This window comes from Oncorhynchus keta, chromosome 1 (genome assembly GCF_023373465.1).
Source record: "Oncorhynchus keta strain PuntledgeMale-10-30-2019 chromosome 1, Oket_V2, whole genome shotgun sequence".
Taxonomy (NCBI): Eukaryota; Metazoa; Chordata; class Actinopteri; order Salmoniformes; family Salmonidae; genus Oncorhynchus; species Oncorhynchus keta.
Window position 1 is genome coordinate 43,270,410 of NC_068421.1, and position 18,009 is coordinate 43,288,418.

The 18,009-nt window shown below is 45.0% G+C and overlaps 1 protein-coding gene across 3 annotated transcripts; it reads right to left on the reverse strand.

Moving 5' to 3' along the window:
- Window positions 1-3,202: 3,202 nt before the first annotated feature.
- Window positions 3,203-15,931, reverse strand: LOC118385861 (G-protein coupled receptor 4-like). 3 transcript variants are annotated; one of them, XM_035773027.2, is made up of 3 exons: window positions 15,510-15,931; window positions 11,085-11,178; window positions 3,203-6,593 (listed from the first exon to the last, which is right to left on the reverse strand). In XM_035773027.2, the coding sequence occupies exon 3, from the start codon at window positions 6,550-6,552 to the stop codon at window positions 5,560-5,562; it is 993 nt and encodes a 330-aa protein (XP_035628920.1). In that variant the 5' UTR covers window positions 6,553-6,593; window positions 11,085-11,178; window positions 15,510-15,931; the 3' UTR covers window positions 3,203-5,559. The 3 variants fall into 3 exon arrangements, with proteins under 3 accessions (XP_035628920.1, XP_035628941.1, XP_035628931.1); XM_035773048.2 differs by lacking the exon at window positions 15,510-15,931 and adding an exon at window positions 11,896-11,929; XM_035773038.2 differs by lacking the exon at window positions 11,085-11,178 and having other exon boundaries at window positions 15,510-15,930.
- Window positions 15,932-18,009: the final 2,078 nt, after the last annotated feature.

The following is an 18,009-nucleotide window of genomic DNA, read 5'->3' on the forward strand; positions in this document are numbered from 1 at the left end:
AGTGTACCTATGATAAAAATTACTGACCTCTACATGCTTTGTAAGTAGGAAACACTGCCGATTTTGCAGGTTATCAAATACTTGTTCTCCCCACTGTACATATGATATGTGTAATGTAGGGTATGTAAACATAAAAATGGCATTGTTTAAAGTGGCTAGTGATACATGTATTACATAAAGATGGCAAGATGCAGTAGATGGTATAGGGTACAGTATATACTAATATAGGTAATATATATATACTAATATAGGTAATATGAGTAATATAGGGTATGTAAACATTATATTAAGTGGCATTGTTTAAAGTGGCTAGTGATACATTTTTACATACATTTTTCCATTATTAAAGTGGCTGGAGTTGAGCATCTGTAAAAGTTTGAGTGCTTTTGGTGACGAGACGAATTTCTTCAGCCTCCGGAGGTTGAAGAGGCACTGCTGCGCCTTCTTCACCACGCTGTCTGTGTGGGTGGGCCAATTCAGTTTGTCCGTGATGTGTACGCCGAGGAACTTAAAACTTACTACCCTCTCCGCTACTGTCCCATCAATGTGGATAGGGGGCTGCTCCCTCTGCCATTTCCTGAAGTCCACGATCATCTCCTTTGCTTCACAATTGTTAATTGGGCCCCCCCCTCCAGAAGTGAAACAGTACATTACAAACTTTCGCAAGATCATTTTACTTCTGCGTAGCCCAGAAAGGGTTAAAGTCACATTCATTTATTAGCATCATTTTACATCTATCACAGGTTGAAAACTCCATTCATCTAGGCCATTTTTGCTTGAGTGCTAGAGAGCTGCATTAATAGATTATAAAATAACATTATATCGCTACAGTTCATGCATAATTTAGCACATTGCTTTCACAAATGGTACACATGGAAGTAAGGGTTTAGGTAATCTAATATTCTTCCATAATTTGATGAGATCTATCAAGGACCCTTAGACAGAGGAAATTGGTTTTCAATGAGGCACTGCCTTTATAAAGATCCTAGATTTACATGTTGTGTTCGCAAACAAAACTCACTTTTGCAACATACATAATTCATGAGTAGTTTCCCGGGCGCAGCATAACAAACAGAGCAAGAAGAAACCCGGACCACTCCCGTGGCTTTTAGAGAAGTAGGACCTAGTCTACCATCTTAAATTAGTTGTATTTCTGAAGAATGTTCACAGTCTCCAAAATGAGCACTGTCTGCATATCTTTCCTTGGCATCATGTTCAACAAGGCTCTGGCACTGAGACAGACCAATAGTCATTCAGTGAGGTAAAGAGAGGAAATTACAATGGAAATTAGTTTTTTTTTATAGCTATGTGAAAGTACCTTATCGTTATCTCTAAGAGGGGGGGCTTCCTTCTGTAAACAGGCTGTCCCCAGCCCTCATGAAACCAATTCAATATGACAGATAAATCTGTGCTTTTCAGTGCGTCTCATTTCAAGAGTTTAGTCCCTGTGAGCAGCTCAGAATCAGAGCAAGCATTCACGTCGTACACAACTGGTCTCACCAGTAGAATGCCAACCACTCAGCCTGCTACAGTATCGACGGGCACAGTGGGAGCTTTATTGACAAGCAGCATGCTATCATGTGAATCATTGGACACCATTTCACACATAGCAAGATAACCTGCCATTTCAATGCTGTCCCTCTTCAACTCTCTCCACTGTCAGAGCTAAGGAAGGTCACAGAAATGCTTGCCACCCGAGAAGCGATTATTGAACCCTCCTTTTGGTGACAAAGAATGTGGCGGGCCAATTGGGTTCCAAAACCATTTGAGTCTGGACCGTGTCTGGAACCTGACCGTTCCTGTCAGATTTAGTTAAACATCTTCTCTTCTCAGCTCTTATCATCTGATCAGCGCTGAGCAGATAGAACAAACGTCATTTCATCCATGCAAAGACCGTTATATTGGATTGTAGTAAGTGATTCCATTACAAACTTTCCTTCTCACCGCTGGTTATTGGATTTGCTTCATGAGACATACCTATTGGCTAATGTCCGTTTTCTTCCAACTCATCAAGCAGAGCCGACGTGACCTTGCTCGGGAGCGATGTTCAAATAAACGCTCTGAAAGCAGTGGATAATTGTCCATCCCTCTCTGTAACTGCAGCAACAGAGACGTAACATCGCTGGCCATTTTAATTATGGCCTGTGGGGCGGTCTGCTGATTATGGACTGTTTTAATTACGGCTCATTTTACGTTATGTTAGATGTCAGCGAGGCCAGATTGGAGCCGTGCTCTCTGTCAGCCATAGCGTCTCCCGAGTCTTCTGTTCAGCTTTCCTCATCAGCACCAGAGAGCTGTTATCCAGAATGTAAGGATCAAAGGGACCGCTACTAGGATAGGAACCATGAGCCCCACAAATACCCCACCCCCCCCAACCCCCACCTGGGAACAGAGGGACTACAGTAAGTCCCATCCCCACAGCCGCATCAATCAATCAATCAAACAAACTTATTTATAAAGCACTTCTTACATCAGCTGATGTCAAAGTGCTGTACATAAACCCAGTCTAAAACCCCAAACAGCAAGCGATGCAGGTGTAGAAGCACGGCGGCTAGGAAAAACTCCCTAGAAAGGCTAAAACCTAGGAAGATACCTAGAGAGAAACCAGGCTGAGGGATGGCCAGTCCTTTTCTGGCTGTGCCGGGTAGAGATTGTAACAGAACATGGCCAAGATGTTCAAATGTTCATAGATGACCAGCAGGGTCAAATAATAATAACCACAGTGGTTGTCAAGGGTGCAACACATCAGCACCTCAGGAGTAAATGTCAGTTGGCTTTTCATAGCCGATCATTCAGAGTATCTCCACCGCTCCTGCTGTCACTAGAGAGTTGATAACAGCAGGTCTGGGACAGGTAGCACGTCCGGTGAACAGGTCAGGATTCCATAACTGCAGGCAGAACAGTTGAAATTGGAGCAGCAGCATGGCCAGGTGGACGGCAAGGAGTCATCAGGCCAGGTAGTCCTGACGCATGGTCCTAGGGCTCAGGCCCTCAGAGAGAGAGAAAGAAACAAAGAGAGAGAGAAAGAAACAAAGAGAGAGAGAAAGATAGAGGGAAAAAGAGAGAATTAGAGAGAGCATACTTACATTCACACAGGACATCAGTTAAGACGGGAGAAATACTCCAGATATAACAGGCTGACCCTAGCCCCCGACACAAACTACTGCAGCATAAATACTGGAGGCTGAGACATTCAGCCTGTCTCAGCCTCCAGTATTTATGCTGCAGTAGTTTATGTGTCGGGGGGCTAGGGTCAGTTTGTTATATCTGGAGTACTTCTCCTGTCCTATTCGGTGTCCTGTGTGAATCTAAGTGTGCGTTCTCTAATTCTCTCCTTCTCTCTTTCTTTCTCTCTCTCGGAGGACCTGAGCCCTAGGACCATGCCCCAGGACTACCTGACATGATGACTCCTTGCTGTCCCCAGTCCACCTGGCCATGCTGCTGCTCCAGTTTCAACTGGCCTGGGCCCTAGGACCATGTCCCAGGACTACCTGACATGATGACTCCTTGCTGTCCCCAGTCCACCTGGCCATGCTGCTGCTCCAGTTTCAACTGTTCTGCCTTACTATTATTCAACCATGCTGGTCATTTATGAACATTTGAACATCTTGGCCACGTTCTGTTATAATCTCCACCCGGCACAGCCAGAAGAGGACTGGCCACCCCACATATGCTCTCTCTAATTCTCTCTCTCGGAGGACCTGAGCCCTAGGACCGTGCCCTAGGACTACCTGACATGATGGCTCCTTGCTGTCCCCAGTCCACCGGACTGTGCTGCTGCTCCAGTTTCAACTGTTCTGCCTTACTATTATTCAACCATGCTGGTCATTTATGAACATTTGAACATCTTGGTCATGTTCTGTTATAATCTCTACCCGGCACAGCCAGAAGAGGACTGGCCACCCCACATAGCCCGGTTCCTCTCTAGGTTTCTTCCTAGGTTTTGGCCTTTCTAGGGAGTTTTTCCTAGCCACCGTGCTTTTACACCTGCATTGTTTGCTGTTTGGGGTTTTAGGCTGGGTTTCTGTACAGCACTTTGAGATATCAGCTGATGTACGAAGGGCTATATAAATAAATTTGATTTGATTTGATTAGGGGGTCGGGAGACACTGTGGCCCCGCCCCGTATGACGATACCCCCGGATGGGGCCAAACAGGCAGGATATAACTCCACCCACTTTGCCAAAGCACAGCCCCCACACCACTAGAGGGATATCGTCAACCACCAACTTACCATCCTGAGACAAGGGAGAGTATAGCCCACGAAGATCTCCGCCACGGCACAACCCGAGGGGGGGGTGGGCGCCAACCGACATAAATCAGCATCACACTCCGTAATTAAAGCGACGGTCTACAGTGACCTCTCATGTTCAGAGCATTTGTTAAAGAGCTGTATTGACTAAGTGTCTAAATTGATGAGGCAGTTCATTGTTTTCCAGCGCTGGATTTGAGTTTTTTTCATATTTTACCTTGATGGACTGAGAGGGGAACTGATTTGTCCGATAATGGAATTGTACATGGAAACGTAAGAACAAATGCACATTTGGGTAGCTTCCTTTTATGTTTATTGGGTGAACATTTGTACGACATGTCTTCAATGTCCAGTACTGTATTTTCTTTGATTTCAACGCCAGTATTGTTTGACGTAGATTTAGTTTGGGATATACAGTACATATATAATTGACAAATGTTCTTCTGATTCATGTCAGTCCACAAACAGGCAAATTTGAACAAGGTTCATTTGTAAACCAAGCACATGTCAATAAAAACCTGTGGCAGGCCTGAAGAGAGTCGAGGGCCCTTCAAGCGGAGCAATCCTGTAACATAAAGCCAGAACAGACAGACTTTGAAAGGATTTTCCTTACCAATGAGGACAGGCGTTTTAATAGAAAGCTCCAATTCAGAAACACAATACCCATCCTCATCACCAAGCGGAATGTTAAGAAAAACTACACAAAGGCTTTTCTTTGAACATTTTAAAAAGACAACCTGATTGACTGATTGTCCATGAAAGTGGGTTGATATGAAAGAACATGTTATTGAAGTCACACAGAACAAACATGCCATCCTTTTTACAATGTGCACGGAAGGGATTTACTGCAATAGGCGAAGGGTGTAAATACAACACACATGCTCACAGTTACACGTCATTTGATTACAATAAAACTGTAACTGTATTCAGTTACGTTACCAGCAAAGATATTGTAATCAGATTACCGACAACATGATTACTTAGACTACTTTTAAATTCAGACACCTTATGACAACATTCTGTTTTCTCAATGACATTCAATTCAGCATTGGAAAAAGCATCAGTTTGTTCCACCTGGGTGAGTCAGAGACCACTATGATGACATACCAAATGCTTTGAATGGATCCTTTTTTGTCTTCTTCTAATGCCTCTTAAAAGGGAAGGCAATCCAAAAGTAACTAAGAGTGAGTTTGGGTAATCCAAAAGTTACTTTACTAATTACAATTTTGGACAGGCAACTAGTAACTGTAATGGATTACATTTAGAAAGTAACCTACCCAACCCTCCACACAAACACACAGTATGTAATCAGATCATATGTGTGTTCCATGGTTCAGTGGAGAGGGGACTTTCTCTCACCCTCTGACCCTGTCTGTTCCCACAGAAGCACAGTCTCATGTCCTCCCTCACCCCGTTACTGACCAGCACATACAGCACTGGGTCCACCACACTGTTCAGGCTGGACAGGGCCAGCGTGCACGAGAAAGGGAAGTGCATTTTCTGCTCAAACTGACAGTACATATTTTCGTCCATGTGGTAGTAGGCCAGGGAACGGGTCAGCAGGAGGAGGTGGTAGGGGGCGAAGCACACAGAGAAAATCCCGATCACCCCGAAGGACAGCAGCCGTACCTTCCTCTTAGCCTGCTCCCCCAGCCCCTCGCTCTGCTTCACCTGGCCCATGATCCTCCAGTAACACAGCCCCAGCACCAGCAGGGGCAGCAGGAAGCCGATGCCCACCCGCAGCAGGTTGAACAGGGCCACGGGCTGCGGCATGGGGTAGGTCTCGTAGCAGCGGTCCTGCGTGTCGTCGTGGGCATCCTGCAGGTTGTCCTTGAACAGCACCAGGCTGTGTCCGGACATGACAGTCACGCACACGACCAGACAAAGCACCCAGGCGTAGCGCGCGCTGCGGAAGGCTTTGGTCCTCAGGGGGTAGGTGACGGCCAGGCAGCGGTCCACAGAGATGCAGCACAGCAGGTAGATGCTAAGGTACATGTTGGAGTAGTAGAAGAAGCCGGCCACGCTGCAGGAGAGGCTGCCCAGGCTCCAGTGGTGGTCCCGGTGGTAGTAGTTGATCCAGAGAGGCATGGTAAGGATATAGAGTAGGTCAGACAGGGACAGGTTGAGCAGGAATATCCCCAGGGTGTTCTGGCTGCGGACCTGCTGGACGATGGGGCCAAGGGTCAATAGGTTAAAGGCCAAGCCCAGGATAAAGGCCAGGATGTAGATGCCCATCAGGAAGTCACTGATAGGGCTATTAGAGATGGTCACGCAAGTCAAGCTGAAGTTTGTTTTATCCATCTGTTTCTCTATCTTTGTTCAGGTCCAAACTGGAGTAGTTCCTGAAAACACAAACAAATCAAAATCAAATGTGCTGAATACAACAGGTGTACCTTACAGTGAAATGCTTACTTACGAGCCCCTAACCAACAATGCAGTTTTTTAAAATATGGATAAGAATAAGAAATAAAAGTGACAATTAATTAAAGAGCAGCAGTAAAATAACAATAGCGAGGTATATACAGGGGGGGGTACCGGTATTGATTCAATGTCCGGAGGCACCGGTTAGTTGAGGTAATATGTACATGTTGGTAGAGTTATTAAAGGGACTATGCATAGATGGTAACAACAGAGATTAGCAGTGGTGTAAAAGAGGGGGGCAGGGGCAATGCAAATAGTCTGGGTAGCCATTTGATTAGGTGTCTTATAGAACAAGCTGTTTAGAAGCCTCTTGGACCTAGACTTGATGCTCCGTTACCGCTTGACGTGTGGTAGCAGAGAGAACAGTCTATGACTAGGGCGGCTGGAGTTTTTGACCATTTTTAGGGCCTTCCTCTGACACCGCCTGGTATAGAGGTCCTGGATGGCAGGAAGCTTGGCCCCAGTGATGTACTGGGCCATTCACATTACCCTCTGTAGTGACTTGCGGTCGGAGGCCGAGCAGTTGCCATACCAGGCAGTGATGCAACCCGTCAGGATGCTCTCGATGGTGCAGCTGTAGAACCTTATGAGGATGAGGACCCATGCTAAATCTTTTCAGTCTCCTGAGGGGAAATAGGTTTTGCCGTGCCCTCTTCACAACAGTCTTGGTGTGCTTGGAACATGTTAGTTTGCTGGTGATGTGGACACCAAGGAACTAGAAGCTCTCAACCTGCTCCACTGCAGCCCCGTCTATAAGAATGGGGGCATGCTCTGCCCTCTTTTTCCTGTAGTCCACAATCATCTCCTTTGTCTTGACCATTTTGAGGGAGAGGTTGTCCTGGCACCACACGGCCAGGTCTCTGACCTCCTCCCTATAGGCTGTCTCGTCGTTGTCGGTGATCCGGCCTAACACTGTTGTGTCATCGGCAAATTTAATGATGGTGTTGGAGTCGTGCCTGGCGGTGCAGTCAAGAGTGAACAGGGAGTATAGGAGGGGACTGAGCACGCACCCCTGAGGGGCCCCTGTTTTAAGGATCAGCGTGGCGGATGTGTTGTTACCTACCCTTACCACCTGGGGGCGGCCGGTCCAGAAGTCCAGGATCCAGCTGCAGAGGGAGGTGTTTACTCCCAGGGTCCTTAGCTTATTTTTTAGCTTTGAGGGAACACTATGGTGTTGAACGCTAAGCTGTAGTCAATGAATAGCATTCTCACATAGGTGTTCCTTTTGTCCAGGTGGGAAATGGCAGTGTGGAGTGCATTAGAGATTGCGTCCTCTGTGGATCTGTTTAGGCGGTATGCAAATTGGAGTGGGTCTAGGGTTTCTGGGATAATGGTGTTAATGTGAGCCATGATCAGCCATTCAAAGCGCTTCATGGCTCCAGATGTGAGGACTACTGACCCGTAGCAATTTAGGCAGGTTACCTTCGTGTTCTTGGGCACAGGCACAATATGTTCTTGATCAGAAAAGCTTGATTATCACCTGTGTTACAAAATCAGGTTTCGGTAGTCTTTGCCATTTAAAAAAAAAACATTTATTTAACCAGGAAAGTTGTATTTACACACAGTCTTGAGTCATAAATGAGACTAGTCTGTCTTTCCATAGATCTTCCTGTAGTCTCATTTAGTAGAAAGTTACTCACATAGGGCTCTACTCAATCCGCATTGCGGAAGTTCAGCTTTAAAGCTTGATTGAAATTTAAAATTTTGGCAGGAGACTGCATTCACAGTAAACACTGCATATGTCAGCTCATTCGGAAATGACCTTCACATTTCTATCGCGGAATCTGTAACACTTCAGCTTTACAGATTGAATAGAGCCCATAAAGTGTAATCACAGAGACACATCCAGTGCATTCGGACATTTTTCAGACCCCTTCACATTTTGATATGTTACAGACTTTTTTCCCTTTATCAATCTGCACACAATACCACATAATGACAAAGCAAAAGCTTTTATTTTTTAAATATCACATTTACAGTATTCAGAGCCTTTCTCAGTACTTTGTTGAAGCACCTTCGGCAGCGATAACAGCCTCGAGTCTTTTTTGGGTGTGACGCTACAAGCTTGGCGCACCTGTATTAGGGGAGTTTCTCCTATTCTTATCTGCAGATCTTCTCAAGCCCTGCCAGGATGGATGGGTAATATCGCAGCACAGCTATTTTCCGGTCTCGCCAGAGATGTTTGATCGAGTTCAAGTCCGGGCACTGACTGGGCCACTCAAGGAGATTCAGAGACTTGTCCCGAAGCCACTCCTGCGTTGTCTTGGCTGTGTGATGAGGGTTGTTGTCCTGTTGGAAGGTGAACTTTCCCCCCAGTCTGCGATCCTGTGCGCTCCGGAGCAGGTTTTCATCAAGGATCTCTCTGTACTTTGCTCCGTTCGTCTTTCCCTCGATCCTGACTAGTCTCCCACATCCCCACAGCATGCTTCACCGTAGGGATGGTATTGGCCAGGTGATGAGCATTGCCTGGTTTCCTCCAGGCGTCTCGCTTGGCATTCAGGCCAAAATTCAATCTTGGTTTCATCAGACCAGAGATTCTTCTTTCTCATGGACTGAGAGCCCTTTAGGTGTCTTTTGGTAAACTCCAAGTGGGCTGTCATGTGTATTTTACTGAAGAGTGGCTTCCTTCTGGCCACTCTACTATAAAGGCCTGTTTGGTGGAATGCGGCAGAGATGGTTATCCTTTTGGAAGGTTCTCCCATCTCCACGGAGGAACTCTGGAGCTTTGTCACAGTGACCAACGGGTTCTTGGTCACATCCCTGACCAAAGCCCTTCTCCACTGGTTGCTCAATTTGGCCAGGATGCCAGCTCTATGAAGAGTCTTGGTGGTTCCAAAATTCTTCCATTTAAGAATTATGGAGGCCAATGTGTTCTTGGGGACCTTCAATGCTGCTGGTATTTTTTGGTACCCTTCCCCAGATCTGTGCCTCGACACAATCCTCTAAGGACAATTCCTTAGACCTCATGGCTTGGTTTTTGCTCTGACATGCACTGTCAACTGTGGGACCTTATATAGACAGGTGTGTTCCTTTCCAAATCATGTCCAATCAATTGAATTTACCACAAGTGGACTCCAATCAAGTTGTAGAAACATCTCAAGGATGATCAATGGACACAGAATGCAGCTAAGCTCAATTTTGACTCTCATAGCAAAGGGTCTGAATACTTATGTAAGTAAGTTATTTCTGTTTCTTTTGCAAACATTTCTAAAAACCTGTTTTCACTTTGTCATTATGGGGTATTGTGTGTAGATTGATGAGGAAAAAACATATTTAAATCCATTTTAGAATAAGTCTGTAACATAACACGATGTGGAAAAAGTGAAGGGGTCTGAATATATAGCATATATATAGCACATATGAGTTGAACTCATCCCTCAAAAGATGGCATCCTCTTACTCACAATCATTACTCACAATCGTTTTTTAAAATTTTTATATCCCAGTATCCAGCTCATCACACTTTGCTCCAACCCATTTCATTGACAAAATTGTTTGTGTGTGAAAAAGATAAAACCCTTTGGCTATCTACTCTGACACAGTCAGAAATGTAACATACTATTTGAGCTTGATAATGGGCTCTGGATGGAAAATATGAGTGGGCCTCTGAGGTTTAGTCATGGTCTCACAAATATCGATTTGAGCCTTTATTGCAGTGGAACTGGCTAACTCCAAATTGCCTGTGAAACCATCTCTCCACTTTTAAATACTTTGTGTGAAAAGCCTCACCAATTTCAGGATTTGTGACCTTCTATATTTTCTGACCCCCTCTGTGTATGATAGCAGTTACTGTCATTGGCTCCCTCCTCCTAACGGGTTTAAATTACCTTATGTTAATGCCGCTGTCCAGTAAATTGCATCAACATTTTCCATGGTTATTGTTCTGCACGGTTTCAAACTGGCTGACTATCTGCCACGGCACAGGTTGTGATTCGCGGGAGAGCATTTGCACTTCATCGTGACGTTCAATGTGCCCGAGCCAGGCCCTGGGATTGGATTAACCAGATATTTTGGAGGCAATAAGACGGACAGCAGGACAGTACGTAGCTTTAATGCTTATTTAAATACTTTAGTGAAATGCAAGGAAGGACATAGTTCAAATAAGGTCACAGGGGTGCTACGGTCATAGCGGGAAGAAAATATGTCCCTTTATCAATCAATTGGTGATGACATTTTCGGACTGGTACTACACACTGATAATCAGATCTACGTTTCTGTGCTCGCTTGCTCCTGAAACAGACATGCAAGTGTGACGATCACATGAAACAAACAGCACTGTTCCAATGTAAATCCCAAATTAGGTTCTGGGAAACGTGGCAGCCGTTCATAAGATGGACATCTATGTTCCTTTTCGATAACACATACACCAACGTGTGTTTTCTGAGATGATTAGTAGGGCAATCGCATAATTACCTTCTCAGCTCTCTGATGGACTAATACAAAGTCTTCTTTTGAATTATTGCACTGAAAATGTGTTGATTGGCTCGAATTGGAGAAAAGCCCATTTCTGAAAGATAAAACAGGAAATTGTAAAAAAAAAAAAAAAGTTTAATTAAAATGATGGGGCTGAGAAGATGATGTTGCTATGTTTCCATCCTCATCCCACACTCAGGCTTTGTTGGTTGTCAGTGTGCAGAAACAGAAGGCCCTTAATGGTATAAGTGAATGATAATACATTGGCATGAATTGGCATGTGATGTAAATGTACTCTAAGGTATATAATTAGTATGTAATCCAGACTGATCAAGCACTCGTTCCTATTCCGTGGGTTAATGCTCATGATAGGGATCTTAAAGGGTAATTCTATGGTTGATCCACAGATCTGTCATTAATCTAAGTTCTCACCATGTGGATGATGGCAAATAGCCTACCTAAGGTAGGCATTTTGCAGCCAATAAGAATGAGCGTTGACTATGTGACGATCTGCACATTTTCCTTTGTATTATTACCACGGTGAATTAGGCAACCTGAACACTGTACTTTGGTTTGTTGAAAGATGACGGACCATAACGTGCTAATCATTAATCAGAGCATTCTGCTATGCTGGTGCAATCTACTGACTAGTCAGGCCATTTGGCCTCCATTAATCACTGTGTAATTTAGAAAGATCTTTCACTTTCAGAGACATTGATGGAATAATCTTAGCGTTAGTTGAACATTTTGCGCCCGTGACAACGTTCATCAGAAAAAGTGAAAAGGCTGAACGTAGGTGTCGGTGGCATACCGATAGCTTGAGTTGAGTAACCGTGGTATTCCCCTCTTAGTAACAAGCCCCTCTTAGTAACAAGGAAATAAAGAATGGTCTGGTCTAGATTACTAATGTTCCGTTGACTCTTAACCAAAAATAAATTCATAACTGCTGATACAAATCTTTCCAAATGCTGACACGGCACCACATATATACTGCTGTATCTATGTGACCACTGTGGGTGCGTTCTTGATAAGTGCGCTATTGTGGTTACCCTTTGCTCTAACACAGACTCATTTCCTCTTTCTTAAAAAAAAAAACCCAACTCTGTTAATACTTTTTTTTTTTTTTAAACGAATGTGCTTACAGAAAAGTCGGACATTTACATACACTTAGGTTGGGAGCCATAAAAACTCATTTTTTCAACCACTTGACAAATATATTTTTAACAAAGTTAAGTTTTGGCAACCCGGTTAGGACATCTATTGTGTGCATGAAGCAAGTCATTTTTCCAACAATTGTTTACAGACAGATTACTTCACTTATAATTCACTATATCACAATTCCAGTCGGTCAGAAGTTTACATACACTTGACTGTGCCTTTAAACAGCTTGGAAAGTTACATAAAATTATGTAATGGCTTTAGAAGCTTCTGATAGACTAATTGACACCATTTGAGTCAATTGGATGTGTACCTGTGGATGTATTTCAAGGCCATACCGTCAATCTCAGTGGCTCTATGCTTGACATCATGGGAAAATCAAAAGAAAATCAGCCAAGACCTCAGAAAAAATCATTGTAGACCTCCACGAGTCTGGTTCATCCTTGGGAGCAATTTCCAAACGCCTGAAGTTACTACGTTTATCTGTACAAACAGTAGTAAGCAAATATAAAGAAAAGAAAATGATGTGGATATATTGAAGCAACATCTCCTGACAGGTCGCTCCTACCAGGTGGCGTGGCGAGAATCTGTCTCCTCACCACGCGCTCTCACCACTGGTGTCCCCCAGGGCTCTGTTCTAGGCCCTCTCCTACTCTCGCTATACACCAAGTCACTTGGCTCTGTCATAACCTCACATGGTCTCTCCTATCATTGCTATGCAGACGACACACAATTAATCTTCTCCTTTCCCCCTTCTGATGACCATGTGGCGAATCGCATCTCTGCATGTCTGGCAGACATATCAGTGTGGATGACGGATCACCACCTCAAGCTGAACCTCGGCAAGACGGAGCTGCTCTTCCTCCCGGGGAAGGACTGCCCGTTCCATGATCTCGCCATCACGGTTGACAACTCCATTGTGTCCTCCTCCCAGAGCGCCAAGAACCTTGGCGTGATCCTGGACAACACCCTGTCGTTCTCAACTAACATCAAGGCGGTGGCCCGTTCCTGTAGGTTCATGCTCTACAACATCCGCAGAGTACGACCCTGCCTCACACAGGAAGCGGCGCAGGTCCTAATCCAGGCACTTGTCATCTCCCGTCTGGATTACTGCAACTCGCTGTTGGCTGGGCTCCCTGCCTGTGCCATTAAACCCCTACAACTCATCCAGAACGCCGCAGCCCGTCTGGTGTTCAACCTTCCCAAGTTCTCTCACGCCACCCCGCTCCTCCGCTCTCTCCACTGGCTTCCAGTTGAAGCTCGCATCCGCTACACGACCATGGTGCTTGCCTACGGAGCTGTGAGGGGAACGGCACCTCAGTACCTCCAGACTCTGATCAGGCCCTACACCCAAACAAGGGCACTGCGTTCATCCACCTCTGGCCTGCTCGCCCCCCTACCACTGAGGAAGTACAGTTCCCGCTCAGCCCAGTCAAAATTGTTCGCTGCTCTGGCCCCCCAATGGTGGAACAAACTCCCTCACGACGCCAGGACAGCGGAGTCAATCACCACCTTCCGGAGACACCTGAAACCCCACCTCTTTAAGGAATACCTAGGATAGGATAAGTAATCCTTCTCACCCCCCTTTAAGATTTAGATGCACTATTGTAAAGTGACTGATCTACTGGATGTCATAAGGTGAATGCACCAATTTGTAAGTCGCTCTGGATAAGAGCGTCTGCTAAATGACTTAAATGTAAATCTCAAGACATCAGTCAGGAAGTTCAAGCTTGGTCGCAAATGGGTCTTTCAAATGAACAATGACCCCAAGCATACTTCCAAACTTGTGGAAAAATGTCTCAAGGACAACAAAGTCAAGGTATTGGAGTGGCCATCACAAAGCCCCGACATCAATCCTATAGAAAATTTGTGGGCAGAACTGAAAAAGCATGTGCGGGCAAGGAGGCCCACAAACCTGACTCAGTTACACCAGCTCTGTCAGGAGGAATGGGCCAAAATTCACCCAACTTATTGTGGGAAGCTTGTGGAAGGCTACCCAAAATATTTGACACAAGATAAACAATTTAAAGGCAATGCTACCAAATACTAATTGACTGTGTTAACTTCTGACCCACTGGGAATGTGATGAAAGTAATAAAAGTTTCAATAAATCACTCTCTACTATTATTCTGACGTTTCACATTCTTAAAATAAAGTGGTGATCCTAACTGACCTAAGACAGGATTTTTACTCTGATTAAATGTCATTAATTGTGAAAAACTGAGTTTAAATGTATTTTACTAAGGTGTATGTAAACTTCAGACTTCAACTGTACATTCCAGTATATTACTGGAGAACACCGTAGGTCTACTTTCCCAGGCAAGTTTTGTTATCTCATGTTTGACCTGAAGAATGCACTATCTGTCCTGTCTGATTAATAAAACATCATGAATATTCGTGTAGCAGGCTTCATAAGTCTGCAACTCTACATGCTACTTGCCTTGCGTTCTCTCCCACAGGATTCTCTGTCTGTCAGATTTGCACACCATCTCGGTTAACTCCCTGAGATTGTGGGTTTCGTTTAGTCCTTGTGTTGTCCGTATTCTCTTAACGTCAAATGAACCTTGCTTAGCAATTAGAAGAGTCCATTTGACTGACACTACATGTAATATCTACCCACTGAAGCCATCCTGACTAGCCCTCTAGACCGCTTCTATTGTGGATTTCACTCCATTACATCTGTCCAGTAGTATATTAATGTTCTTTTAGCCAAACGCACAGGGAGGGGACTCAGACGTACAGTGACAGCTAAACGAAAGATCTCCCAGGTCACAGTCTCGTGTCCCAACGGTCCCAAAGCGTAACTCGTTTACATCCTTGAAAATGTCCACTTTTGTTCTCAATCAGCAGACAGTCCTCCACAGTTCTCAGAATCAACCCTCTGTTTTGCCCTTTAAGCACCTGTGGGAGCAATTTGCATGTTTTCGAACATTGAATCAGTCACTGGCTACATTCCCAGACCTCTATAGTCTAATCATTTAGTAAGACTGACTCACACTGCTACAGGTTTCCTTTTACCACTGTCATCCTGGGGCCAGAGCAACAGGGGAAATTGTGTGTTGGGGGTGGGGGGGACGGCGGGACATAGACGTGCATCTGTGAAGGGATTGAACGGAGACCTCAAGGACTCTCAATCAATTTGAGACAATATGTGTATGTCTTATCTTCTAAAACATACAGTGATACTCTGTGTACTAACTTCCAGAGAATGTCTGCTCTCCATCCGAAAGGAAGAAGTTGACAAAAGCGCTATCATCAAGACCTCACCTGTCAGTTGTGGGACTCAGCTTGTTGTCGACAATGGTTCTCCAAAGTGGGTCAAGAACATCTGTCTCCTTCAGTAACCCTCAGGCACAGGAGATGTCCATTCAGACAGCCTGAGGGGAGGCTTCAGGACCTTTGAGTTACTGCCAGACCAGAGTCCCACATGACGACAGGAAGAGAGCTGCGCCCACTCCGGTTAGAAGCACTCTGATGAGAGAAGACAACCGACAGACTGATGGTTTTCAACCCAGTACACGTCCTCTCCTCTGTGATGGGGAAATGCCAACCATTAGCAGTCAGTCCACTCACTGAAGTCAAGATGTCAGACAGACAGCCAATGCACGAGAGAGACACAGAGAGAGAATAAGTCAGACACGAGAGGGGAAGAGAAGTGATGTTTAGGGGAGGAGGGAGTTTCCTTCAGCATACACGTGCATTTGAGAAGTAATTACTTCAGGGGGGTAGACACTTCTCACACACACCAACTCCCCAACAACCCCTAGATGGATCGTTTAGACTGAAACTTACTACTTGACAGGCAGTCAGGCTGATCACAATGGTCGTTTCCTCCACAAGAGACCACAAAGAGAGCAATCCGCAGCAACCGATATTGTAGACACACAGGCAATGTGAGTCAACAACACAATAGAGCAAAATTATCTTTAGATGTGACTAATGGGCTATTCCTGTTGGCGTAGAAATCTGATACACATGTCAACCTGGACTGAAACCATCAGTGAAAACTCTAAAATGATTCATCACGGGTCAGGTCGTCTCTAACGTCATCTCCGTACCAGAAGTAAATCACATCCGGAGATTACATGACTTGGACGGCATCTGCCTATTAATTAATAGAGGGAAATATGTGTATCACAGTCACAATTCAACTGGGAATGGGAAACGAATATCCTTTATAAACTGACCTGCCCTACACTCCGTGTTAATATTTATCATCCCATCTTTGCATTTTGTCTTGTAATAACTCTCTCAATATGCACTTGAGGTTGAATGAACGTTGCTGCAGGGAAATGTACAGGAAGGCATGAAGGTATGTGGGTAAATGAGCAGATAGTCTACAATTGTCAGCGGTGATAAGTTTCAGAGATGCGGTCAGAAATTAGAAGTTGGGAGTTGGAGAGGAAAATCTGTCCGGAAGTGAGGATGTGTTGTGCTCAACAGGGAGATGGAGAGACGAAACGAGAGACAGAGCCGCCTCTATGGGTTGGCAAAGTACGGGGGGTGGCAAAGCCGGACATGGCATGGACCCCCTAGACATACCCCCCAGTTTTGTTTCCCCATAAACATAACAAATGGTTTATGAATTTTGCCAATGCAGAGTTGTCGGGCCTGCCAATAGCACAGACCCGGGATAGAGGCTATGCTGGGTACGGGCTCATGATCTGAGGGGGATGTAATAATGTAATGTTTAGTAGTTAAAATCCCAAAATGCATTGTGATTGGGCACCTAGCCATTCATTGTCATAAGGTACCATCTTCATTACCTTCATTTAGGAAACCCATTGGATTCCACCCAGGGCAGGGTAAAATTGACCGTTTTAATAGGCTAGCTAGTAGCTACTAGCTTCATTAACTTTTGGTAGCAGTGAGCTGAATATTTATAGTTGGCTAATCAGCGTGGATTTTTGAAAATGGCTAGGCACTGCCAAGAGCATAAAAACGGAGGACCACCATGTAGATGCCAAGCTTACCAAGCAGCCCACTGGGCCTACCCACTGGGCCGAGGTTGAGGAGCCTTGCAGCAAATGTAATACCCGTCCATCGCGCATACTGCCTGCTGACCAACAACATGGAGGAGAGCCAGGGCCAAGCACCAGCTGCACAAGGGTAACATCACGACAAGCACCTACACCGCCGTTTCCCCAGCCACTAGTAACTTGCACCTGACGGACCTGTTTGATCAAACCAAAACTGAACCAGTGGAAGCAGATTGTTTGGACTCTTGCAAAGTGAAATCGCAACCACAGCCAGCAACAACAAATGGATCCCACTCAGTGGTCTTTAAAAGATTTGGCAGGCCTTTGTCATCAATGCCGACTGTGCTGTTGGCACTGAAATATGGGTTTGGATTAACATTTGGGACATCGACAGCAGTGTGTGAAAATTCCTTCTCCACTCTAAAGAGCTTACTGAGTGATGTTACATCAACGGAAAGCCCAGCTGGTCCAGCTGGCATTTGAACTAGACCTGGCAAGTATATTTCGTCAGGAAGGAGAATGGAATCAGAGATTTCTCAAGAGGTTCAACACAACATGGAGGAGGCAAAAACACGTGTCTAAATGGTAAGCTACAACCTTTATGGCCCTATCCGCTGTGCCAGAAGGGTTATTTCATTGGTTTTCCCTCATGTAAGCCTACTGGTTGTTTGGCAGATGTAACGTATAGTTTAAGCCTTTGCTTTTTACTTCAATGCATACTTTAGATGCATCTGTGATTCTTAATGTCATTGCTTGCTTTTGCGGGTCCAATTGCTATTGATCGATAT